Consider the following 26,462-nt stretch of genomic DNA (forward strand, 5'->3'; position numbering starts at 1 on the left):
CAGTGGAGATCAAGCAGCAGGAGCCTCTGCAGTCAGTCCCATGCTGCCAAATACATCGAGTCCCAGCTGGATAATGTCATCTAGATGGGACCTGGGTATTCGGCAGTACAGGACTGATTTACAGTGCAGTGCACAGAGGCTCCTGCTGCGTGGTCACCACTGCAACCAGGAAAGGTGAGACATGCTTTTCCCTGCAGCTCCTCTTTAGTGATCTGTGCATGGAGGAGGGATGAATGTCCACTACTATTGGTTACAGCAGTGATCATTCATCCATGGGGGGCTCACTAATTGGCCAAGGGAACATATATTCCCTTTAATCAATTAGTGCCGAAGCAGAAAGTGACAGGAGCACGCCAGATCATCCACAGCACTGCTTAAGCTACAAATCGTATATATTTACATCCTCAGAGTACGTAGATATACTGCAGCTGGGGTCAGAAGTGGAAACTTTTTGGTTTTATTTGGGTTATCCTCCTGTAATATTTCTATAATATTTAAATTTGCATGATGATCTGAAACATTTAGGTGTGACAAACATAAAAAAAGAAAAAAAAGAAGAAGAAATCGGTGAGGGGGCAAATACTTTTTTATAGCACTGCATTGGTACGTACCAGGGATGGTCGTAGTCAGCCAACTTCGCTGCGCTGGAACTACGCGTAGCTTTACGCAATTACGCTTCGCCAAACTACGGCTTCAAAATCAAATATTCGCTTCGTATGCATTTCGTAGACTACCCGTTAAAATACACAATTACGCGTAGTGCGAAGCGTAATTTATGCGGACGCTTATGTCATTATGCGGAAAAATGTACGCATTAATACCTCTGCTCTTCTATGCGTACATTCCCCTTTCCAATGCGTAATTTTGTACGCATACAATCGTACGTGGAAAAATAGCCACGAATAAGGCATTCGTAATTTACTTCGTAACACACATGTGAACTACGCGTAGGGTGTAAACTACGCGTAACGGTACTTCGCTACACGTAAAATCGTAAGCGTAGTTTTGAAACTTCGCCTACGAACTACGATGCGTAGATGCGAACTACGATGCCTAAATTCACACTGGCGTAGTTTCTGCTCATCCCTGGTACGTACGTGAACGGTTCAGTGTGTTCACCAAAAAAGGTTATTGGTGATATGTAAGGAGACTCGTGTTTTATAAAGTTTTCTGTTTACTTTCTTACAGCCTTGTTCATTAGTGCTGATAAATTATAAATGACTGATGACTTTGAACTCACTGCTGTACCTTTTTCTATGAACCTGCAGGATTACAATGATGAAATCAGACAGGCACAGCTGCAGGAACTCACTTACCTGAATGGAGGATCGGAGAATGAAGAAGTCCCAGTTGTTCGCGGGAAACCGTCAGCGCGGCCCCGAGGCGCTCCTGTCTCTGCGTTGTCAAGGTAATGCTACATTTCAAGACAATCTCTGAAGTTATCATAATGACAACAAGCCTTGAAAAGATATTTGGACTATCGATGTGGAGGTGACTTGCTATTAGCTACTCTTTAATGACAAAATTATTGATATGAAAATTGGTGCAATTTGTAGTACAGACTACTGTCTGAATAGACAGATTAACAAGCTCTTCTTTACAAAGAAAGTCAGACCAGGCTGATTCAGCTGTCCTTAAAGGGAACCTAAACTGAGAAGGATGGGGGTTTTTACTTTTAAAATAATACCGGTTACCTGACTCTCCTGCTGATCCTGTGTCGCTAATACTTTTAGTATTTAGCCCCTGAACAAGCATGCAGATCAGGTGCTCTGACTGAAGTCAGACCGGATTAGCTGCATGCTTGTTTCAGGTGTGTGATTCAGCCACTACTGCAGCCAAAGAGATCAGCAGGACTGCCAGGCAACTGGTATTGTTTAAAAGGAAACATCCATATCCCACTCAGTTTAGGTTCCCTTTAAGAGTCTCTATTCTCAACCCTAATATTCTGATTGTAAATGTATGCTAGCTTCTCAGGGGCTTCTGACAGGGCCGTTTTTAAGTAGCCCCCAGTGTGAGGGTGTAAAAAGTGTGCCCTTCCCCAGTAGACTTGAGTACAATATTGTGATGCGGTATCCAGGTAATCAGGAGAAGTAGAGGGAGCAGTGTTAAGAGTCAGAGACATAGACGTGAGGTGGCACATGGAGCTTCATCAGATGAAACCTGGAAGAGGTGAGTCCGTGTTCCCTGCCCGTGCCCGCTGCACTCCTTTCTGCAATGAAGGGGAAAGCACTAAAAGGGGGCCCGAGGTGAGTGAGGGAGGAAGGAGTCAGGCCACCCTCCCCACAGCTGTTAGTGTTCCTGCAGTTCCCCCTCCTGTGCTATACTCCCAAAGGCACCTATCTCAGGCTACCTGAATTGGAGACACCTATACCTGGATACCTAAACTGGAGGCACCTATACCTGACTACCTATACTGGGGACACCTATACCTGACTACCTATACTGGAGGCACCTATACCTGACTACCCATACTGTGGCAACTATACCTGGCTAACTATGCTGGGGGCACCTATACCTGACTACCTATACTGTGGCAACTATACCTGGCTAACTATACTGGGAACACCTATACCTGACTACTTATACTGGAGGCACCTATACCTGACTACCCATACTGTGGCAACTATACCTGGCAAACTATGCTGGGGCACCTATACCTGACTACCTATACTGGGGGCACCTATACCTGACTACCTATACTGTAGCAACTATACCTGGCTAACTATACTGGGGGCACCTATACCTGACTACCTATACTGGGGGCACATATACCTGACTACCCATACTGTGGCAACTATACCTGGCTAACTATGCTGGGGGCACCTATACCTGACTACCTATACTGGGGGCACCTATACCTGACTACCTATACTGGGGGCACCTATACCTGACTACCTATACTGGAGGCACCTATACATGGCTACCTATACTGTGGCAACTATACCTGGCTAACTATACTGGGGGCACCTATACCTGACTACCGATACTGGAGGCACCTATACCTGACTACCCATACTGTGGCAACTCTAGCTGGCTAACTATGCTGGGGGCACCTATACCTGACTACCTATACTGGGGGCACCTATACCTGACTAACTATACTGTGGCAACTATACCTGGCTAACTATACTGGGGACACCTATGCCTAACTACCTATACTGGAGGCACCTATACCTGGCTAACTATACTGTGGCAACTATACCTGGCTAACTATACTGGGGGCACCTATGCCTAACTACCTATACTGGAGGCACCTATACCTGGCTAACTATACTGTGGCAACTATACCTGGCTAACTATACTGGGGACACCTATGCCTAACTACCTATACTGGAGGCACCTATACCTGGATAACTAAACTGGGGGAAACTATACCTGACTAGTACCTATACTGGGGGCACCTATACCTGACTACCTATACTGAGGACACCTATACCTGGCTAACTATACTGTGGTAACTATACCTGGCTAACTATACTGGGGACACCTATACCTGACTACCTATACTGGGGGCACCTATACCTGACTACCTATACTGGAGGCACCTATACCTGGCTAACTATACTGGGGGCACCTAAACCTACCAATATTTTGTCTCAGACACTCTTGATAAATGTCCCCCTTTGGAACTTACAATCACTTGGAGTTGCTTTATTCACTGTAAGTAAGCTATGATTGTGGACTTTCTCATTAATGATGATCATAATCTGCTAATTATGATTTTACATCATTATTCGCAATTACGGCCATACATAATTACGGTTTGGACATGCAATTGAGTTTGCATAATCCATCCATAATTTTGCGTAATTAGGCAAAAATTTGCTTAATTTCATGCCAGCTTTATTGGTTAATACCATACATGTTGTCATTATCAAAATTGCTATGTATGTTAAAGAGACTCTGAAGCGAGAATAAATCTCGCTTCAGAGCTCACAGTTAGCAGGGGCATGTGTGCCCCTGCTAAAACGCCGCTATCCCGCGGCTAAACGGTGGTCCCTTCACCCCCGAACCCACCCCCGCAAACCTTGGTCACAAACTTGGTCGTGAAATTTTCGTTTCCTGGAGGCAGGGCTAACGGCTGCAGCCCTGCCTCTAGTTGCGTCTATCAGACGCGCATCGCCGCCTCTCCCCCGCCCCTCTCAGTGAAGGAAGACTGAGAGTGGCGGGGGAGAGGCAGAGATATGCGTCTGACAGACGTGCGTGGGGCAGGGCTGCGTCGGTTGGCCCTGCCCCAATGCGGAAGCGCCCCCCGCTGTACGGAGGGGATTTGGGGGTGAAGGGACCCCCGTTAAGCTGCGGGATAGCGGCATTTTAGCAGGGGCACACATGCCACTGCTATCTATGAGGTCTGAAGCGAGATTTATTCTCGCTTCAGACTCTCTTTAAGGGGAATATTGGAAACAAGTCAAAAAGATATTTTTTCAAAAATAACTTGTAGTTTTTGAGAGAATCAATTTTTGAAAATTACCATATCTCAAAAACTACTAGGTATTTTTGAATTTTTTTTTTTTACTTTTCTACAATATTCTCCTTAACCTCCTTGGCGGTAATCCCGAGCTGAGCTCGGGGTATGCCGCCGGAGGTCGCCGCTCAGGCCCTGCTGGGCCGATTTCGGTTCTGAAAAAAGCAGCACACGCAGCTGGCACTTTGCCAGCCGCGTGTGCTGTCCGATCGCCGCCGCTCCGCGGCGATCCGCCGCGTGCAGCGGCGAAAGAGGGTCCCCCCAGCCGCCCGCGCCCAGCGCAGCCGGAACAAACAGTTCCGGCCGGCGCTAGGGGCTGGATCGGGCGGCTCTGACGTCAGGACGTCGACTGACGTCCATGACGTCACTCCGCTCGTCGCCATGGCGACGAGGAAAGCGAAACAAGATAGGCCGCTCATTGCGGCCTATCTTGTTACTTTCGATTGCCGGAGGCGATCGAAAGTACGGATCAGGAGCGCCCTCTAGTGGGCTTTCATGCAGCCAACTTTCAGTTGGCTGCATGAAATATTTTTTTTTTAATTAAAAAAAAACCACATTGCAGCCTCCCTGGCAAAATAAATAAACCGCCAGGGAGGTTAAAGGACTTTCGAGGCCAAAACGAAGAAAATTACACTTTACCTTTTTCTTAGCATAATCCACAGAGGACGCCCTGCACGTCCTCCACTCCGTTCCGCCGTCAGTGTAGGCCTTTCCGTTCCCCCAGGGCTTGCCCCGACCCCACCGAACGGGTCGCATCGATGCATTGTTCCACGGCTGCGCAGTACGCTTTGCCGTGATTGCGACTGTGCAGCCTTTAGCCCGCCTCCCGCCGCACGCTTCAGGAGGATGCCGGGACCCATACGCGGCGGGAGGCGGGCTAAAGGCTGCGCAGTCGCAATCGCGGCAAAGCGTACTACGCACCCGCGGATCAAGGCGGCGGCCATCTTAGGGGTGGCATCGATGCGACCCATTCGGTGGGGTCGGGGCAAGCCCTGGGGGAACGGAAAGGCCTACACTGAAGGCGGAACAGAGCGGAGGACGCGCAGGGCGTCCTCCGTGGATTCTGCTAAGAAAAAGGTAAAGTGTAATTTTCTTCGTTTTGGCCTCGAAGTCCTTTAACATATGGAACAATTTTGGAGATGGTAGCATGTAAGGGGGCTTCGCTAGTAACCACTAAAGTCAGCGTGAAATTACGCAAAATGTTGCATAATTATGCTAAATTATGGATGGATTATGTTTACATGCAAAATTAATTAAACATTTTCCAGAAATTTCACATTACGATTTCACATCATAATTGCAAATTACAATGAAAAATGACGATTATGCGAAAACTGTGCTATTTCTCATCCTACAGTCAGTTTGGATTGGCTTGTGGTAAACATGAAAGCCTGGCAGCCTCTGGAGGCTCCGGCATCTACAAGTGTGAGATACGCTGTAGATGGCTTCCAGAATAGCCCTTGGTAAACAGCTAAGCCAAATCTGGAAAACTGTTTTCACAGAGTACAATTCCAGAGGTCCCTGCGGAATTCATTCATTCCCACCCTGTAATGACAGCTCAGTGAACGTGTTATCTGTTCGCAATTTGTGTGTGTTTTTCTCCAACTCAACTATTCCTGTCCTATCAACAACATGAAAAGATGACTGCTTTTCCATAGTAGTGTTGATGATACACTGTTAAATCCATTGTTACATCCACACATCAGATTTCAGGAGCTTGGTTAAAGGGAACATGTCATGTGAGATGTTTACCCATGTAGAGGGAAGCCTATGGATTGTTCAGGGACTTTCTACAGATCTATGTATATATGTATATATATATATATATATATATATATATATATATATATACATATATATATATATATATGTATTTTTCTACCGAAAAATGTGTTTAACTACTTAAAGACCACCCCACGCCAATGGGCGTGGTCGCGACGGCAGCCCCAGGACCGCCTAACGCCAATTGGTGTCAAGTCCTGGGGCTGCATTTTGCAGGCGATCGTGCCTAGGCTGCGCGTGCATCTCCTTGCTTGGGGGGCGGAGCTCTGCCCCGTCTTCAGTCTCCGAGCGGCTATTGCCGCTCGGGAGACTGTCAGACGGCGTGATCGCCATCTATTTACATAGTGCAGCGCTGCGATCAGCAACAGCGCTGCACTGGGAACAGCCGTGTGACACGGCTGTCCCCCTGGGGCACAAGAGAGCAATCGGCTCTCATAGGCAGAAGCCTATGACAGCCAATCGCGTGATTGGCCGGCTGGGGGAAAGGAGGGGTTTGCTGGAAAAGAAAAGAATTAAAGAAAAGGTAAAAAAAAAAATATTTAAAAAAAAACGACCATAAATATTGATAAAAAAGAAAAAAAAAACATGGGGGGCGATCAGACCCCACCGACACAGAGCTCTGTTGGTGGGGGGAAAAGAGAGGGGGGGGGGATCACTTGTGTACTGTGTTGTGCGGCCCTGCAGCTTGGCCTTAAAGCTGCAGTGGCCAATTTAGTAATAATCAGCCTGGTCTTTAGGGGGGTTTACCACTGTGGTCATCAAGTGGTTAAACTTTATTCCCATCCTTTATATTGATATATTTATTATTTTTAAATGTTACTATGAAGGAAAATGAACCAGTATATGAATTATAAAACAACATATTTTTCTTATGAAATCGTTATGGTTTGCGTGACTAGGGGTATGTCAGGGGCGGGGTTAGGGGTGTGACATGGGGTGTGGCTTAAGTGTCCCTCTTTATTATTTCAAAAGTTGGGACTGGGAGGTATGGCCAATAATAGTTGGAATTAGGCTGTTTGTTTAATCGCTTTGAGTAGCATCTATGTCCATCTTTGCAGTTTTTTTCTGGATTTACATGATTTGAATCATTCCATATTTGAAATGCCCTTGCAGGGGTCGTGGAGGAGTGCCACCTGCTACAGCCGGAGTACCACGAGGGGCACCAGCTCCCAGAGGGGTCACCCCTGCAAGAGTGCCAGCTACACGAGCTCGGGGAATCCTGGCCACAAGAGCTAGAGGTCTCCCACCTCCGGCAGGATACCGGCCCCCTCCGCCAGCACAGGACGCATATGGGGAATATGTGAGTACCAGATATAAATAAGATATAAAATATTCTTTTGTGCAATTACATATTTAAGTCACAGTTAAGGTGGCCATACACTGATAGATTTGCAGCAGATTCGACCATCAGATAGATTTCTGTCACATGCCTATCAGGTCGAACCTGACAGGAATGTATCTGATGTGTGCCACACAGTAGGAATCAAATTTTAATAGATTTCAGACTGAAATCGATTGAAATTCGATCAAAATTAAGTGTTGCATCATTCGATCCAATGCAAACCTATGCAAGCCGATCGACCCAGATTTTTTGTCCGGACCGATCGATCAAATCGATTAAAATTGGCCAGAAATCGATCAATCATGCTTTCTGCTGCATCGAATTCTAGCCAATTTGATCAAAGCGGTCGAATCGGCCGTTGATCGATGGCTAAAATTGATTAGTGTATGGCCTGCTTTTGGCTGAGTTTCCACTGTTGCGATCTCCATCTGTTTCCCTGTACGTGAATTCAGATGCAATTTTACAGCCTATTGACATTAATGCAGAGAAATAAAATTTACTATCACCTGTCCCACCGGTGTTTCTCCTCCCATCACATGTGACAAAAGCTATGTGACAAAAGCTAGAAGTCAAACACTAGAAGTCTGGCAGCATACAAGGCCGGACCCAGGGTGTAGCAATAGGGGTTGCAGAGGTAGCGATCACATCGGGGCCCTTGGGCCAGAGGGTCCCCATGGGGCCCTTCCTAAACCAAAGTATAAGCTGTTCATTGGTCCTGTGGTGGTAATAATCACTTCTATAGATCCTTTAATGGTAGTAATCACTAACACACTGTTCCCCATCCCCTTCTTGCACCTCTAATGCTGTAGATGACCTTGGCAGGTTTTGTTGCGCTATTCAAGTGTTACCTATAGAGTGCTTGGGGGGGGGGGGGGGGGCAATGTAAAACTTGCACTAGGGCCCTGAGCTCCATAGCAATGCCACTGGCTGGACCTCTAGTGTCTGACCTGTAGCTTTTGTCACGTGACACGGTGAGAGAAACCACAGAGAGAAGGAGTACCGTGGCATAAGGAAAAGACACTGAACACTGGAGGAGGCACGCTGGAGGGACAGGTGAGAGTCAGCTCTGCTTCCAAAATCCAACTTAGCAGATGGAGGCGGTGGATGAAATCAATTGAAAATCTGTGTACAGCGTGCGGACAGCTATTAGATCCCTCTCTGATCAGATTTGATCTGGTGGCCATCTATTAATGTATGTCCACCTTTAGAGTTGATATATTCCTGGACTGCTTCACTGCTGCATCATGTAATAATTAATAAGTGGCATGAGCTTTTGGTCCCTAGGCCTTCTCAAAGGACTAGAGGACATGATCTGCGCATGGAGGAAAAACGTTTTAGCCATTTATTTAGGAAAGGGTTCTTTACAGTAAGAGTGATTAAGATGTGGAATGCATTGCCACAGGAAGTCGTTATGGCAAACTCTATACCTGCATTTAAAGGGGGCTTAGATGCTTTCCTTGCGTTGAAAGACATCCATGGTAGGGATGCTCATTCGGATTCCGCGGAAATGCAATTTCCGAAATTCCGATCGGAAATTGCATTTCCGCATCGGAATGCGGAAATCGGTAATGTAAGTGCCGTAGGCGGATTTCCGCCGGAAATCGCGGAAATTTCCGCCGGAAATCGCGGAAATTCCACCCGACTTTAACATCGATTTTCTCAAAAACTATAAGGTCTTTTTGAAAACTTTTTTTGCATCTTGTTCACAAGATTCGGTTTAATAAACCCTGAAAATTTGGTGTTTCTAGGACTTAAGGGGGCTTTGTTATTAACCATTAAAGTCAGTGGATTTTTACTGTAATGTAAAATGCAGAAAATCTGCATCTGCCTATTTTCTGCATTTTATATTACAGTAAAAATCCGCCGACTTTAGCAGTTAATAGCAAAGCCACCGTAAGTCCTAGAAACACCAAATTTTTATGGTTTATTAAACAGAATCTTCTGAACAAGATGCAAAAAAAAGTTTTCAAAAAGACCTTATAGTTTTTGAGAAAATCGATGTTAAAGTCGGAAATTGGAATGCGGAAATTGGTAGCGGAAGGCGGAATCGGTAATCGGTACATGACGGAATGCGGATTTACCGCGGAATCGGAAATTGGCATTCCGACCATCCCTAATCCATGGCTACAATTACTAGGTAATGCCTAATGATGTTGATCCAGGGATTTTATCTGATTGCCATCTGGAGTCGGGAAGGGATTTTTCCCTTTAGGGGCTAATTGGACCATGCCTTGTAAGGGTTTTTTCGCCTTCCTCTGGATCAACAGGGATATGTGAGGGAGCAGGCTGGTGTTGTACTTTATACTGGTTGAACTCGATGGACGTATGTCTTTTTTCAACCAAAATAACTATGTAACTGTATAACTATGTAATTGTCTACCCTTTCTGCATGTGGGACTTGCACACCAACTATAGGATATAATGCACGGTTTCTGATTATTTGCTTTAGGCCTAAAGAAGAGGTTATTTCAAAGCATGTTTTGTGTGCAAGCCCAAGAAATGTTGTATTTATGGTAAAAAATGCTAACACAGATGAGACGTGTAATCACATAGCTATTGTTCCCCTAATGTTTTAGCTATCCTTGCTGTGGTCAACTAAAAGCCAGACAAGGGCCCAGGGCCCATATGGGTTTAACTTTTTCTCCTGAGTTATCTCTTAGGAGATAGGGCCCCTAACAAACCCTGCTACAGAGGTTGCAGGTCAGGAGCACTTGTGAGACTCAAAAGGAGAGGCCTGCGCACACCCCTCCCTGCCATTCTACTAGCAAATGTCCGATCCCTCCCAAACAAGCTGGATGAACTGCTTATTCTGCTCAAATATGAGCTTGTAGGGTGCACACCTTTCTTCTGCTTCACAGAGACCTGGCAGAGGGACAACATCCCAGACAACTCACTTCTCCTACCGGGATACAACCTCATCCATGCGGACCGCGATCTGTCTCTATCCGGTAAAAGTAAAGGGGGTGGCTTGGTGCACCAACACCACCACCCTGTTCAAATGCTGCACTCCAGACATCAAGCTCCTTATCGTAAACTGCAGGCCCGTGTACTCCCCCAGAGAGTTCTCCTCCTTTGTCCTTGTCGCGGTATACATCCCACCTGATGCCAACACCTCAACTGCCCTCCGCAAGCTAAGTGACTCTAGCACACGGTGGGAGACATCCCTCCTGGACTCCCTCTTCTTCATTCTGGGGGATTTCAACAAAGCCAACCTCTGCCAGGAGCTGCCACACTACAGACAGCACATAACGTGCCCCACCAGGCAGGAGAACACCTTTGATCACTGCTACACTGTGCTTAAGGATGCATACAAGGCTACTCCATGGGTTGCCCATTGGCAACTCTGACCACTGGCTCCTCCACCTGCTCCCCACCTACAGAAGGCAGCTTGCAACCACTAAACCAGCCCAGAGGACTGTCAAGAAATGGACAGAGGAGGCGAAGCAGCAACTTCAGGCCTGCTTTGAATGTACTGGCTGGTCAGCCCTGGAGTCACCTTGTCTGGAGGAATGGACCGGAAATGTTACATCCCACATCAGCTTCTGCGAGGAGTCATGTATCCAGACGAAGACCTTCAAAATCTTCCCCAACAGCAAGCCATGGTTCAACGGCAAGCTACACCAGCTCCGGAAACTCAAGATGGAAGCTCACAAATCCGGCACCTCTGAAGAGTTTAGAGAGGCCAGGAACACCCTTAACCGTGAACTCAAGGTAGCGAAGAGGAACTTTTCTGATAAGCTGAATCTGAGTCTCCAGTCTAACACTCCAAGCGACGTCTGGAAAGGCTTAAGGGCTGCCACAAACCTAAAGCCTCTCCCACAGCATGCACCACCTAACACAGATCTTGCTGAGAAACTCAACGAGTTCTACTGCAGATTCGAGAAGGAACCCTCCACACTCGGGACAATAGCAACCCCAACAGGGGGGTCGACAGTCTCAGCTCCGGTACTAGTTCTGGAAACTGACATCCTGAAATACCTCTGGAGGCTCAACCCCAGGAAATGCTCGGGCCAGGACGGCGTTTCATCAATCTGCCTAAGAACCTGTGCAACCGAGCCCGCTCCTGTCCTCACCCTCTTTTCAACAAATGACTGACGAAGGGCAAAGTACATGCCTGCTTTAAAAAATCCACGATCATTCCGGTCCCCAAGAAGCCGGGGATCTGTGATCTTAACAACTACAGGCCCGTAACACTGACTCCCACCGTCATGAAGATCCTGGAAAGATTGGCCCTCTCTCACCTTAAGCGATCCACTGACTCCCTCCTGGATCAGCTTAAATTTGCTTACAGGGCAAACAGGTCTATCAAGGACGCCATTAACATTGCTTTAATTGACATGCATCACAGAACACCTTGATGGCCCAGACACCTATGCCAGGATCCTCTTCCTTGACTTCAGCTCGGCCTTCAATACAATCTGCCCAAACATCCTATACGACAACCTGGTACAACTTGGTCTTGACCTCACTCTGTGCTCCTGGATCAAGGACTTTCTCACAAACAGGATGCAACTGGTGAAGCTTGGCAGCTGCTCCTTACAGGAAAGAACCACAAACACAGGCGCCCCGCAAGGGTGCATACTGTCCCCAATCCTGTTTTCCCTTTACACAAACAGGTGCACATCAGCTGACAACTCTGTCAAGGTTATAACATTTGCAGATGACACCACCATCCTTGGCCTTATTGGCAGGGACGGTGAGCATGCATACCGGAATGAGATTGAACGTATCTGCAGGTGGTGCATGGACAACCAGCTTGTACTCAACGCAGCAAAGACAGTTGAACTAATAGTGGATTTCAGAAGGTGCCCTCCCACACTTGACCCAGTCTCCATCGAAGACATCGACGTCTCCAGGGTGTCGAGTGTCCACTTTCAAGGCGCCACCATCACCAAGGACTTAAAGTGGGCTGAGAACGCCTCCAAGGTCCAGAGGAAGGCACAGCAGAGGTTATTCTTCCTGAGACAGCTGAGGAAATTTGGGATGCCGCAAGAATTGATGACAACATTTTATACTGCCACCATTGAGTCAATTATTTGCTCCTCCATTGTCATCTGGTATGCAGGCGCTACAGACTCAAGCTTCAGAGAGTAATCAACACTGCAGAGAGAATCACTGGGTCACCCCTTCCACCTCTGGATCACCTGCATACCTTCAGAATGTGGTCCAGAGCAAAAAATATGGTGCGACCCCTCTCGCCCCAGTAGTCGCTACTTTGCCTGCCTGCCATTGGTTCACCACTACAGATCCATCCCCACTAAGACCACAAGACATCTAAACACTTTTTTTCCCCAAGCTGTCCGCCTGCTGAACTCGATTTACCACCCTCGCAGAACACGCTAGTCTGCACAGCTGCCCAAATCATGTTGTAATCTCCTTAGTTTTATGCTTGTTATGTTGTATTCTCTCTGCTGCCTAAACTATATTGTTATCTCTTGCGCTCTACTCTTCACTCTATCTAAAGGCCTTTCTTGATCTGTATAACAAACTTTTCCATGCCGTGTGTACCACAAAAAATTCCGGGTGCGATGTCTGTTGTACTTGGCGAATAAAATGATTCTGATTCCGATATTCTCTTTAAATTAATTTTAATAGCATTTTACAGTTGAAAACGTACCCTAAGGTTGGTGAAAAAGTACTAACAAAATTATTTTAAAGAGAACCCGAGGTGGGTTTGAAGAATATTATCTGCATACAGACGCTGCATCTGCCTATACAGCCCAGCCTCTGTTGCTATCCCAAACCCCCCTAAGATCCCCCTGCACTCTGCAATCCCTCATAAATCACAGCCACGCTGCTGACAAACAGCTTGTCAGAGCTGGCTGTGTTTATCTCTATAGTGTCAGTCTGCTGCTCTCCCCGCCTCCTGCAGAACTCCAGTCCCCACCTGCATCCCTTCCCTCCCTGCTGATTGGGGCAGGGACCGGAGCTATGCAGGAGGTGGGGGAGCAGCTGAGACTGACACTACAGATGTAAACACAGCATCACAGCACGGCTGTGATTTATGAGGGATTGCAGAGTGCAGGGGGACCTTAGTGGGGTTTGGGATAGCAACAGAGGCTGGGCTGTATAGGCAGATCCAGCCTCTGTATGCAGATAACATTCTTTAAACACACCTCGGGTTCTCTTTAAATATTTCCTTGCTTGCTGTTGGTTTAAAAGGCATTTTAAGGCTCCCTGCACACTGCAAATCCGTTTTCCGATTCCGATTCCGTTTCCGATTCCGATTCCGATTCCGTTTCCGATTTTCCTTGAATACATTCAACAGAAAAACGGATCAAAAAACGCAGCATGCAGTTAAGATTAAAAATCTGAATCGGAATCGGATGTAAAAACAGATTAAAAATCTGAATCTGAATCTGATTTGCTTGCAGTGTGCAAGAGGCCTATAACAAGGTGTAAAAATATCACCTAGGCAAAAACTCAGAAGAAAAAGTAAATTGCATACGGGATAAGGAGTACCAATATTTGTCCATATGCGATTAAAAAAAAAAATCAAGTCAAGTGTCAAGTTTACTCAATTCTGTAAAACAAACCTAAACTAAAGTTTCCTTCACTCTGACACCTGCTGCTTGTAACAGTAATTTGTAAGAGCGTGATGCCGTGTCTAGTGTTGGCAGATGTTGTCCTGGTTCAGGGTGGATTTGGTGTAGTGAAATTTGTCACAGTGGTCAGATTAATTCATTGAAGTGTGACATTGGTGTCAGTTTCCATCCATTGTCATTCATTTTCATCTGTTGATATCTGTGTTTCAAGGTGTTTCCATGGTTCCATTAAAAATTGACAAAAACCTGTTAAAATGCAGAAATCAATGGGTAAAAACAGATGATAATAGATGGTCGATTGGCCAGAAACCCAAATTTCAGAAATGTTTACGTTTCCTTAGTTTGGCCCAAGTAACAGATGGTTGGGTTAAACTCAATGGCGGCCCAAACTCAACCACCAACACTACTCATCACCTTGCTGATCAGAGCTGCTAAACCTGCTGTCTCAAATTCATAGCAGCTGCCATTCTGCTTTTTGCAAACACCGATAGTTACATTACATTACCCACAAAGCTGCTGTTTCTAAATCACACCAAAGGGTTATCTCTGCTTTTGTAGCTTCCTTGCCACAAGCTTGTTTATGCTACAGGGTTAGATGAGATCAGACAGTCAGGTATTGCTTTCAACTTCATAGAGACTCAAAGAATGACTCAACAGTAAAAGAGATACTTTTCTTATAAATGAAACTGCTGCTGTCAGCAAGCAATGGGCAGCGCTCATAGGCTGCATGTGAAGTGAAGGCTCCAGAGATGTGCACAGCCCCCCTGAGGCTAATTACACAATACAAATCAAATGCAAAATTATGTGCTGAACACTAATCTAAATTCTAAAATTTGAATGCAAGCTGACGCCCATGGAGGCAGCTAGCCTGAAGTATACAAAGTTTTTGTAAAGCAGAAAGGAATGGCAGCACTTCCAAACAGACGCTGCACCTGAATTGACTACCTGCACAAATATGCAGAGATCGAATAACGGGCGTCGGGCAGATTACACACCTTGCATTCAAAACAGGTACAGTAAAAGGAGGGCGTTAGCTTCAGCATAAGTTGTGCACAAATTATCCCTACTAGACTCTCCCACGACGATGATGTGCCCCCACGGGAGAGACCAAACCACTAGTCTAACAGTGAAGCATATCCAACAGTGAAGCATATTCAAACTGTGAAAATATTTAATCAAAGGTTAAAACCCTAAAAACTAGTCTAATAGTGAAACATATTTAACAGTGAACCATTGAATATGTTTCACTATTAGACTAGTTTTTAGGGTTTTAACCTGCTCTATATAAGAATGAACACTGTTTTTGAACAAAAACAGTGTTTATTCTCGGCAGACATGCCACTGGAGCAAAAAGCCTCAACAAATGTATACCTCTGGTTTATGTCCTGGGCAGTTTTTTTCTATCTCAGTCCATGATGTCCCTGCCTTCTTTATTTCTACCTCCACTCTTCTTCTCCAAGTTGGCTTTGGTCTTCCTCTTTTTCTGTTGCCTTGAGGATTCAATTTCAATGGCCCATACACACGGGCTACAACTGTCGCCGCAACCACGTGGCATGCGCCTGTTGCGACGATAAGTCGCCCGTGTGTATGACGCACGCGCCCCGAACCGTCGCTACTTAGAGCTGTCGCCAGGCGATTAATTTGGTCAATCGCCGGCAACAGCTGTCGACGCAACTTCGCAGCAGTTGTCGCTAGTCCACCGTGTGTATGCGGACTAGCGACAGCAACATACATACAGTGAGCGGAACTTCCGGCGGGGGGGAAGGGGCCTTCGCCGACAGCTTCCGCCGAATCTGTTTCCCTCTGTGCGCCGTGAGTACGGCTGTTGCACAGAGGGACCTGGCGGCGAGCTGTCGCTGCTTTTTTCTTTTTTTTTGAGCGACTTGTAACATTTGTGCCTCCGCCTCGTGAGTTTTAGGCTTAAGGATTCTTTCTCAATTGATTTGTCCTTGCGAAGAGTATGGCCAATCCATCTCCACTTACCGAGTTTCATCTGCAAGTCCACTTGTTGTTCTTGGGTTCCTTCCTATAATTCTAATTGAAATAACATTTGACCACCACCAGATGTGTGGTATTCTTCGAAGGAAGTAGTTTATAAAGGTTTGGAGGCTTTTTGTTATCTCTGCTGTCACCTTCCATTTCTCATATCCATACAGAAGGACTGTCTTCACATTACTCTGGAATATTCTCAGTTTGTTTTTTGTGGAAATATCATGGGATCTCTAAGTTTGATACAGTTGTACAAATGCTGATACAAATTCTGTACTGATTTCGGACTTTAACATCAGCAATGACATCACCATCCATTGTCATCAGAATGCCCAGATACTGAAATTTAATCACAGTTTCTATGTGTTTTTCATATTCCTGAAATGTTTGTTTAGGATCTGTGTTGCTGTTTAATCGCCTCTCTTTAATTTTCTTGCAAAAGAGATGCGATTAAACAGTAAACAGTAATGCCGATCCTAAATGAAAGTTTCAGGTGTATGGAAAATACATCAAAACTGTGAGTTAAGTCCACTGCAACTGAGTTTTGTCCATTAAAGTGGACCTGATCTCAGAGAGTTCTCTCTGCTCCAAAAGATATGCAACAGCATAATAGCCGTTGAACAAAAAAACATTTCTTTGTTACAGCTGAAACAAATCGTGCACTGTTTCTACTTCCTGATTCATGGAAGCAGACGTATTGTTAACATCCTGTGCTTTCAAATGAGCTTATCTGCCTTATCTGCCGTGGCAGTCATGTGACACAGGGGGAGGTCAAATTACAATCACAATCAACTTGTGATTAGACACAAATGAGGGGGAATTGTACAGCCTAAACTTTCTAAATACATACAGGGTGCATTTCTCAATGTTTTCCTTCTGTCTTGGGCAAGAGTTCAGGTTCACTTTAATGTTTATTGTTGACAGTTTGCGGTTTAAAAAACACTGCAATTGCTAGTGTGGTGGGAAAAATATACTAGTATGAGGGAGTCAGTCTTCCATGATTTCAAAGTAAATTACGAAAAACAGAGTACAAAATGGGCTTGATTCACTAACCGGCGCTAAGTGTTAGTGGGCACTTTAGGTGGTTTGCGCCCACACAGAAGAAACAATCCCGCTCATTGCGCGCACAGCGCGGGTAATAGTGCGCATTGCTGGCCTTTAAAAGTTGCAACCGATGCGACGAAAATGATGCATCGGGTGCCCGTTAAGCAGCGCTATGATGCGCCACTTCGGGGGCACCCGATGCGTCATTTTTGGTGCATCGGGTACGACTTTTGAAGGCCACGGGTGCAACGTTATCATCGCACCGTACACTAAGATCGGCGCACCCGCGCTGCACGCGCAGTGCACAGGACCACGCGCAAATTAGCTTTGCGCACAATAGCGGCCAAAATGGGTTTTTCACTCCGGCGCTAACACTTAGTGCCGGTTAGTGAATCAAGCCCATTATGTAAAAAAAAAAATAGCCACAGTAATTTATATAAATCAAAGATGAACTGTGCTGAAAATAACTCAATTAATAAAATTACATATTTTTTACACAATTAATTTATAAAATATTTCCTTAGGCCATGTTTCCATCTGTGCGCTTCTGTCCGCTTTTCAGCAACATGTATCAATCTGTAACATTGGTGTGCTGATAAAAAGCGGACAGAAGCGCACAGATGGAAACAAGGCCTTACTCTGATTTATATTCTGAGATTTATCAAAGTCACAGACATTGGTGGTCTTGTCAGGTGCAGCTCTCCTAAATGTTTGCTCCTGAGTATTCTGAAGCCAGGGAAAATAGTACCTTGTCTCCCAGAATGCTCTGGGAGGATACTTTGACATAGCTAAACAGCCTAGACTAACCATCAATGAAAGGGTGGGGCTACATACCAATATACGGCAAAATGAACATATAGGAAGTGTTTCTGATGCTCACATCAGGTAAATTATCGTAAAAGTGGGTATCCTGAATAATTAACCTTTTTCACTATATATCATTACAGGTCCACTTTAAGGCACAGTTTTACATATTGTAGCATGGATTTCTGCTTTAAAAGTATGAATAGATGTGAGTTTTAGCCTATTGTTTTCCTCCAGTCTCTCCTCCACCCTCTCCCCCTCCTTCCCCGCTTGTGTTGTCCTCACCTCTGTTGCAGAAAGGTTTAGTAGTTTCACAATTTCACATTTCAGACCCGTGTCTTGCCTTGGGCATAGCGAAATGACTAGTTACAGATTAAAATAGATGAAGATTATCAGGTTACGAGCTTGTTTACTTGTCATGGGTAGCTAACTCTCCAAATAGCTGTCAATAATTCATTATTCCACTGGGGAATGGTTGTCTCACGGCGTTCAGTTCTAACGTTCATATTCTGCAGTTTAGCATATTTCCCATGCGTGCCCTCTGGTGTTTTGGCGTTTTAGTGAGCCGTATATATTAAAAAGAAATTCCTTTTCTTTATTCAATTGCTAGAAATATAGATTAGTGCTGCACATGTCTTTGTGTAATTTAGGGTCAGTACAAATTATATTCCCATTTCACTTTAGAGCCATCTAAGAACTTGAAGAACAGCAAAGTCCCGTTATCCGGAACTCAACCAACCGGAAGTGTCAACTAACCTCTATGCCTGTTGGGTAACGGGGACTTTCTTTTTGGGGTGTTTGCGGAATGTTTTCATCCTTTATTATGTTTACCAAGCGACCAGCCTTCCTCTTGTCCTAGTGGGCTCCTAGCAGCTTACGGCAACTGTGCACGTCTCTCGGCATTTCACGTGACCTGATGTGGGTCAGGTGACATGCCGGCTTCCATGCATGGGGGAAGCCGGGAAGCCGCTAGAAGTCCACTAGAAGCAAGAGGAAGGCTGAAAGATGTCGCTGTGGCAAGCAGGCCTGGTCCACCCATGATCCAAGTGAGGCAACTTCCTCAGGTGGCAGAAGTCTGGGGGCAGCACCAGGCAGAAACAGGAAGTGAAGAGAGTGCCTGGCCAACCTATAATAAGGGCAACTGTACCTGGCTAACCCATACCGGGGTCAACTGTACCTAGCTACCAAAACTAGGGGCACCTATAACTGACTACCTACCTATGCTGAGTGGTTTTTTTGGGGGGGAGCTCACCGCAGCTATAACGTGTGGTGCAAGTTGTCGGGTGCTGTGCGATCATTCCAATTTGGGGATGGGGGGTGGGCACATCCTCACAAGTTTGCCATGGGCAGCAAAAAGTCTAGAACCCTGCTGGTACCAGATACCAGGGACTCTGCGGTATATCACAAATTACATTTCATTGCAACCATGACAACAGTACATAGTTAGGGGAACAGATTTCTAGAAACTCTATTAGCCATCTTGCACTAGCTCTTGTTAGAGTACATCCTCCTTCTCTTTATTTGTTTAGCCGACTTCGACTCTTCATGACCATATGTACGTCTGCACGCCAGATGTAACTGTCATTCACTGCGTCTTTCAGCTGTTGCATAGGCATGTTCATAGTTTTACATATGCTGTCTATCCATCTTAGCCTCTGATACCTTTTTTTTTGTTGTGTTTTACAATCATCCAGGATTTCTCATTAAGTGACCCTCCAATTTTAATTGTGCAAATACTGGCTAATTTTACTACATGCATGTAGTATGAGGGCCCCCAGAGTTTAAATACTATGAACAGACTTTGCCGCTAAAGGACAACTGAAGTGAGTGGGAAATGGAGGCTGCCATAATTATTTCCCTTTAAACAATACCAGTTGCCTGGCTATCCTGCTGATCCTCTGCCTCTAAAACTTTTAGCCATTGATCCGGAAAAAGCATATGCAGATCAGGTGTTTGCTTATAGAACCTTTAGAAATAAACATTCTGTACAGATCACCTGGCAGAACTAAAGATGATGTCACCACCTGTGATACATTTCAGAATGTAAATCAGAGAGAGGAAAACATTGACTAAATGATTTTTAAATAAATATTGTAAAAAAAAAAAAAAAAAAAAAAGCACTTTTTATTCATTGTTATTTTCACTACACTTCCTCTGTAAGCTTCCTGTCAGTTTGAGAGATTCTGATCTGCAGTTGCATAACTAAAATGATGTCACCCCTGGAAAGCTATCATGTCCACTGTGTCCCAGTGGTGACCCCAATGTCAGTGGAGGAACCTGCCAAGGGTTACAAAACAAGGGCGACCTCTGTGACCATCTTTGTTGGTGGAGGGAGTCATGAATGCCACACAGTAAAGGCCGGGGGACTCCTTAACTGTGTGGCATTCATAAGTTCTTCCACACATAATTACAGTGGCCATACACTGGTCAATATTTTCCATCAATATTCAGCCCATTTGGTCATTTGATTGATTCATTTGATCAAATGTGCCAGAAATTGATTCTGCAAACAATTCACATTCACTCGTTTTTGTCCCAAATTGATTGATTCAGTTCATCGCACTAAACAGAAGAGATTACTAGCAAGGCTGGATTTACCATAAGGCACTGTAGGCACGTGCCTACAGGCGCATGATGATGGAAAGGTGGTTCACTCCCCTCCCACCTCCCTCCATCCTTCACTATGCAGAGTCCTGATGAGCAGTGCTGCTCATCCAGATTCCGGATATCCGGGTAACCTGGATATCCAACAATTTTTAGCTATCCGATTCGGATACAGATACTGGATTTCCACAGAAATCAGGATAGCTATCTGCGGATAGTTGGCTGGCAATGCGGATATCCACAGAAATCCTACTATTGAGATACTGTATGGTGTCCAGGATGTCATTGAGACAATCAGAGGGCTCCCAGCAGAAGCCCTAGCAACCAATCACAGAGGGGAACACTGGCCAGCCTCACCTGTTCTCATTGAGCCAATCAGAGGGCTCCCAGCCTAAGCCCTGGCACCCGATCACAGAAAGGAATCCTGGCCAGCCCCCCTGTGTAATAAGGAGGGTGTAACATCTGTAGGAATGGCGGCTGGGGACACGCAGGGTGTATCCGCAACCGCCTTTGCTTCCTCTTCTCAGACCTCATCCGTTCCGTCAGCGTCTAGCACGCTGGGAACGGTATTGTCATCTGCTCATAGGGTCGCTTTCTCGCACGGGCCCGCGCGGAGACAGGACCTTTATGCTGGGAGAAGGCGCGTCAGCTTACCTGCTGGTCGGTGACTCTCGCCGCTCGGATTGGCTTTTCCGAGATGGGCGCGGCTGAGAGTCTTCCTCTGCTTCATAAAGCCTTTGTTCACCATTCGCAAACTGTCTGCTGTCGTGAATACTTTGTGTTAGCGCTCAGACCTTAGACTAGTTCCCAGGTGTTGAAACCAAGGACTTCACACCAGACTAGGAATTGTGATATTGTTATTGCTTACTTGTGTATGATTCTGGCTATACTCTGACCTCGCATTTGCTTACTGATTCTGTACTTCCGCCTATCTGATCCTTGTTGCTGAACTTCTGCCTGATTACCTACCATTCTCTTGCCTATCGCTCTGTACTGATATTACCTCTCTGTTGCCGAACCTTGCCTGTCTGACCACTCCTCTCACCAGTGGGCCCTTGCCACTGGTGAGGTGTTTATATATGCCCACCAGCTCCTCTGGTGAGGTGACACTTGTTTCTGATAGTCCCTTGCCAGCTCCTCTGGTAAGGTTTTGTTAAACTATACAGTTACCGTGTCTGATAGTACTTTACCAGCTCCTCTGGTAAAGTCGTGTTAATTAATACTGTCTTATCACTGATAGTACCTTGTCAGCTCCACTGGTAAGGTGTTGCCAAGCTATCTTGTTCTGTTGTAGCTAGGATCCACCAGATCCTCTGGTGAGGGCTAGCGCTGATGCTAGTTAGTACCCACCACTCACTCTGGTGAGGTTCAGAGTTAGTTTATAGCTCCAGAGACTGATAGTACCTTGCCAGCTCTTCTGGTAAGGGCTAGCTAAACTACTTAGTCACTTGTGCTGTTAGTACCTTACCAGCTCCTCTGGTAAGGTTTAGTCAAACTGCTTTTACTCTCTCTTTTGCTTATACTTTACCAGCTCCTCTGGTAAAGGTCTATTGTTTATATTTCTGTTGTTGGACTCTCCAGCTCCACTGGAGAAGTCTATACTGTTGCACCAAACACCACACCTTACACTCTGCTAGCTATACTTGTATTATTGGTGATACTGCAAATCACCACATAATCAGGTATAGCGTCTGTATTATTTGTGGTTCTGCAGAGCACAAATAATCAGACGTCTGAGTTGCAGCACCGTTTCAGAGGGCTGCCATGATGAGAAGTATCGTCCTAGCTTGTGAATGCTCACTGAGAGACATGCTGCAGTGCTGGTGGCCTAGCAAGTGCTGTACACAGTGATAAACCTAAAGCTGTTCAGTGATTAACCCCTTCACTATCACTACACTATTGTTAAATCGTTAATTAGCTTGATTTCATTGTGTGACAGTCAGAGTGTGTGCTCTAGGGCTGCTGGCCTAGCAAGTGCTGTATACAGTGATAAACCTAAAGCAGTTCAGTGATTAACCCCTTCACTATCACTGCACTATTGTTGTATTGTTAATTAGCTTGATTTCATTGTGTGGCAGTCAGAGTGTGTGCTGCATGGCTGCTGCAGGCAGCTGCTATGTGTCTGTGTGTGTGCTGAGCCTATGCACAGATCACCAGGCTAGCTGCTGCCTGCTGGCCAGCTATTAGCTTTAGCTAGCTTCAGTATAGGTTAGGGATTAGGGAATAGGATTACTGTGTTATTGTGTAGTTTGTACTGTAGTACCGCAGTCAGTGCTAGTAGTTGTTAGAGTAGTAGTACTACTGTGTTAGCTTACTACAGAACTGCTGTGCTGCTAAGCAGTGCCAGTGTGACAGTTAGTGTATTCTCCTCTGCTGTCTGACTGTCACTAGGCACTTGGCACGTTGCAATTTGCATGTGGCACTTTGCACTTTGCACGTGGCACTTTGCACGCGGCAGGTGGCACTTGCCACATGCAAAGTGCCACGCGCAAAGTGCCACGTGCCATGTACAAGGTGCCATGTACAAAGTGCCATGTGCCACGTGCCAAGAGCAAAGTGCCACATGCCATGTGCAAAGTGCCAAGTGCCATGTGCCACTGCCAAGTGCCACGTCCGGCATGCACCTGCAAACATTACACCTGCTGCTGCTGCATTGCTCTGCTCCTGCTGCCTTTGCTGCTCCCACCACCAGGGGGCCACAGGCCACCGCTGCTGTGCTGATACCACCTATATTTAACCCAAAACACAATTTCTTCCGTAATTCTTTGGAGGTGTCTGGGCTGAAAACCGCCATGTCCCAGTTGTGCGGTTGGACTTTGGACACAATGTGGGCTGCACGACCGCTGTCTGGAACCTAGTCCTGATGTTACTTGACAGCCATTGTTTTTTTTTTGGGGGGGGGATTTTAAGTCCCCACATCATCAATTAGTTCCCCTTTAAAAAACAATGATACTACATGCCTCATGTACCCTAAAAAAAGTTTTTAAAGCAATTTAAAGGCCACTTCCATTTTCTTTAACCAGATATCCAATCTGCTACCAATGTTCTATTAATGATCCGTACTACACATATAATTCATTATATCATACGTTTTTGGGTTTTTTTTTCACTTCAGTGCCACTCTAAGTCAATTATTAAAATCTATATATATCTTTTTTTTTTCATTTCAGGAATATGATGACGGCTACGGAACGGCATATGATGAACAAAGTTACGACTCCTATGATAACAACTACACTTCACAAGTACAGAGGTGAGCTGCGTCAATGGCCCGACCTTCCTGCTAATGACGCTGCATATTCACAGCGGCGGTGGGAACGTGATAACTGTTTTTAGTGCTAGATTTCGCAGTCATTAATATAATGAGAGCACAAGCCATCCTGCTTCCTGAACACTTTCCCTCCTAGGCCCTGCGCTCTGGAGACTCACATTAGCAATTAAAGTGTAACGGTCTTTGGAACGCAGAGTTGTTGACTGTAAGAGAACAGGATTGCACTGATGAGTGCTTTACCTATAATGTGAAAGTCTTCTTCTGCTGAGGAAATGAAATCCTAAATAGGATGATGCTTTCACCTCGTCAGTCAACCACATTCTAAAAGCCTAAAACAGGCCATAGATTATTACTATTATTATATAGTGGATTTATATAGTGCAAACATATTACACAGCTCTGTACAATACATAGGATTGCACGCAATGATAACAGGGGTGACCAACAACACAATACAGGTAATAAGCAATACAATACAACAATACAGGTAATAAGCAATAAGATACACAGCACAATACAGGTAATAAGCAATACGATACAACAATACAATTGATAAGCAATATGATACACAACACAATACAGGTAATAAGCAATACAATACAACAATACAGGTAATAAGCAATATGATACAACAACACAATACAGGTAATAAGCAATACAATACAACAATACAATTGATAAGCAATAAGATACAACAACACAATACAGGTAATAAGCAATAAGATACAACAACACAATACAGGTAATAAGCAATAAGATACAACAACACAATACAGGTAAAGAGCAATAAAGTACAACAACACAATACAGGTAATAAGGAATAAAGTACAACAACACAATACAGGTAATAAGGAATAAAGTACAACAACACAATACAGGTAATAAGCAATAAGATACACAACACAATACAGGTAATAAGCAATATGATACACAACACAATACAGGTAATAAGCAATAAAATATAACAACAAAAGACAGTTCATAAGCAATAAGATACACAACACAATACAGGTAATAGGCAATAAGATACACAATACAGGTAGTAATACAATGCCAAATCATACACTGGAAAATGCAGAAGACAGAGGCGCCTGGCTCTTCTACTGACCACATATGCTATTGTTCAGTTGTTATTGCCTGATGAAGCAGGATCAAACCTGCGAAACGCGTTGCATATTTGGAGTTCATAAATAAAATATATTGACTGCCTTTACTACAGTCGTTGTGTGTCTACTTGGAGGAGGTAAGTCCACCACTACCTCCTCTATTTACCAAGAATTTGGCTTTTAAGCTCATTTAGCTTCCTTTTATCCTTTTGGCGCCTGTTTTCCTGCATAATATTGAGTCCACCCTAGGTGGGGGGTTGAACCCCCTTTTTCTCATCTACAGAGAGCGACTTCTTATTACTGAGTGGGGTCAGGAAAATCTCCCCACCTGCCTTTACAGTGGTTGCCTAATGGTAACCCTGGTTTGTGAGTATTAATATTTACTCTCTAGTAACCATTTACCAGTACATATTACACTATTGGGGCTCTTGGTGTTCCCTGTTTTTAAATCATACAGTGGAGTGGTAGTCCTAATAATAAAAGTTCACATATTCTGGGCAGAGTGCACAATTAGGTATGATACACAAGGAGAGAGGGCACTGCCAAAGGCTTAGAATCTAGAGGGAGAAGGTGGTGACAGGAAAGGAGTGGGGGCTGCATCAAGAGGTTCTTGGCAGAGAGAGTTAGGGTTAGGGGCAGCATTGAGGTGGAATAGGCCTCCTTGAAGAGGTAAGATTTGAGGGCTTGTTTGAAAGTGTTGAAGGAGGGGGAAAGTCTGATGGGCAGTGGGAGAGAGTGGCACAGGGTGGGGCAGCTCTAGTGAAGTCCTATAGACGTGCGTGAGAGTGTGAGATGCATGGGGTTATTAGGAGGAGGGTAGATGTACATATGATTTGAGACATGCAAAAATGGAGCAGCAAATTTGGGCGCACCAGGCACCACCATAGGCCGTAATGTGATTACGTAACTACAGCTTAAACAGTGCTCAGACAGTAATGTGGGTGCCGTTGAAAGACGGAGCCTAAATTACTATAAAAGCAGTGTAATTTTGCAGCCGAATTACGTCCAGAATCCACAGCGGCTTGAAGAGGGATTAGTAATTAACGCCACCGGGATTTTTGCAGGATTAGAGTGAGACGTTTTTCGGCTTTGCCCTGCGCCCATATGACTACGGTAGGGATAAGATTATGAAGCCCTCAGAGGGACTGTTACAAGACTAGATGATGTGTAAAGAGCTGTGGAAGATGTTGGCGCTGATATATATACTAAATAACGATAATGTTAAAAATTTAAGAGAAGCTATTGTAGTGTTTCTAGCAGAAAATGCTATATGTATTTGTTGGTCTGAAGTAGAGGATTGAACAGTCTAAGGCAGAGTTCCTCAACCCTGCCCTCAAGGCCCACCAACAGTACATGTTTTACAGGAAACCACAAATATGCACAGGTGAGGTCATTAGTGTCTCAGCAAAGCTTATTACCTACCTCTGTGGCTTTCCACAAAACATGCACTGTTGGTGGGCCTTAAGTACAGGGTTGGGGAAGACTGGTCTAAGGCACATATGTCAAACTC

At 45.1% G+C, this 26,462-nt stretch overlaps 1 protein-coding gene across 6 annotated transcripts in view; it reads left to right on the plus strand.

Moving 5' to 3' along the window:
* Nucleotides 1–26,462, plus strand: part of LOC137517891 (KH domain-containing, RNA-binding, signal transduction-associated protein 3-like) — a 228,071-nt gene that overhangs the window by 151,518 nt on the left and 50,091 nt on the right. For all 6 annotated transcript variants that reach the window (XR_011020708.1, XM_068234960.1, XM_068234963.1 and 3 more), the window contains 3 exons: nucleotides 1,269–1,408; nucleotides 7,361–7,547; nucleotides 23,746–23,828. Coding sequence is in view for 5 of the 6 variants with exons in the window: in XM_068234960.1 (XP_068091061.1) it covers nucleotides 1,269–1,408; nucleotides 7,361–7,547; nucleotides 23,746–23,828 (410 nt within the window). In the remaining variant the exon portion in view is untranslated. The remainder of the gene's footprint in view (nucleotides 1–1,268; nucleotides 1,409–7,360; nucleotides 7,548–23,745; nucleotides 23,829–26,462) is intronic.

The sequence above is a fragment of the Hyperolius riggenbachi genome, chromosome 5 (genome assembly GCF_040937935.1).
Source record: "Hyperolius riggenbachi isolate aHypRig1 chromosome 5, aHypRig1.pri, whole genome shotgun sequence".
Classification (NCBI taxonomy): domain Eukaryota; kingdom Metazoa; phylum Chordata; class Amphibia; order Anura; family Hyperoliidae; genus Hyperolius; species Hyperolius riggenbachi.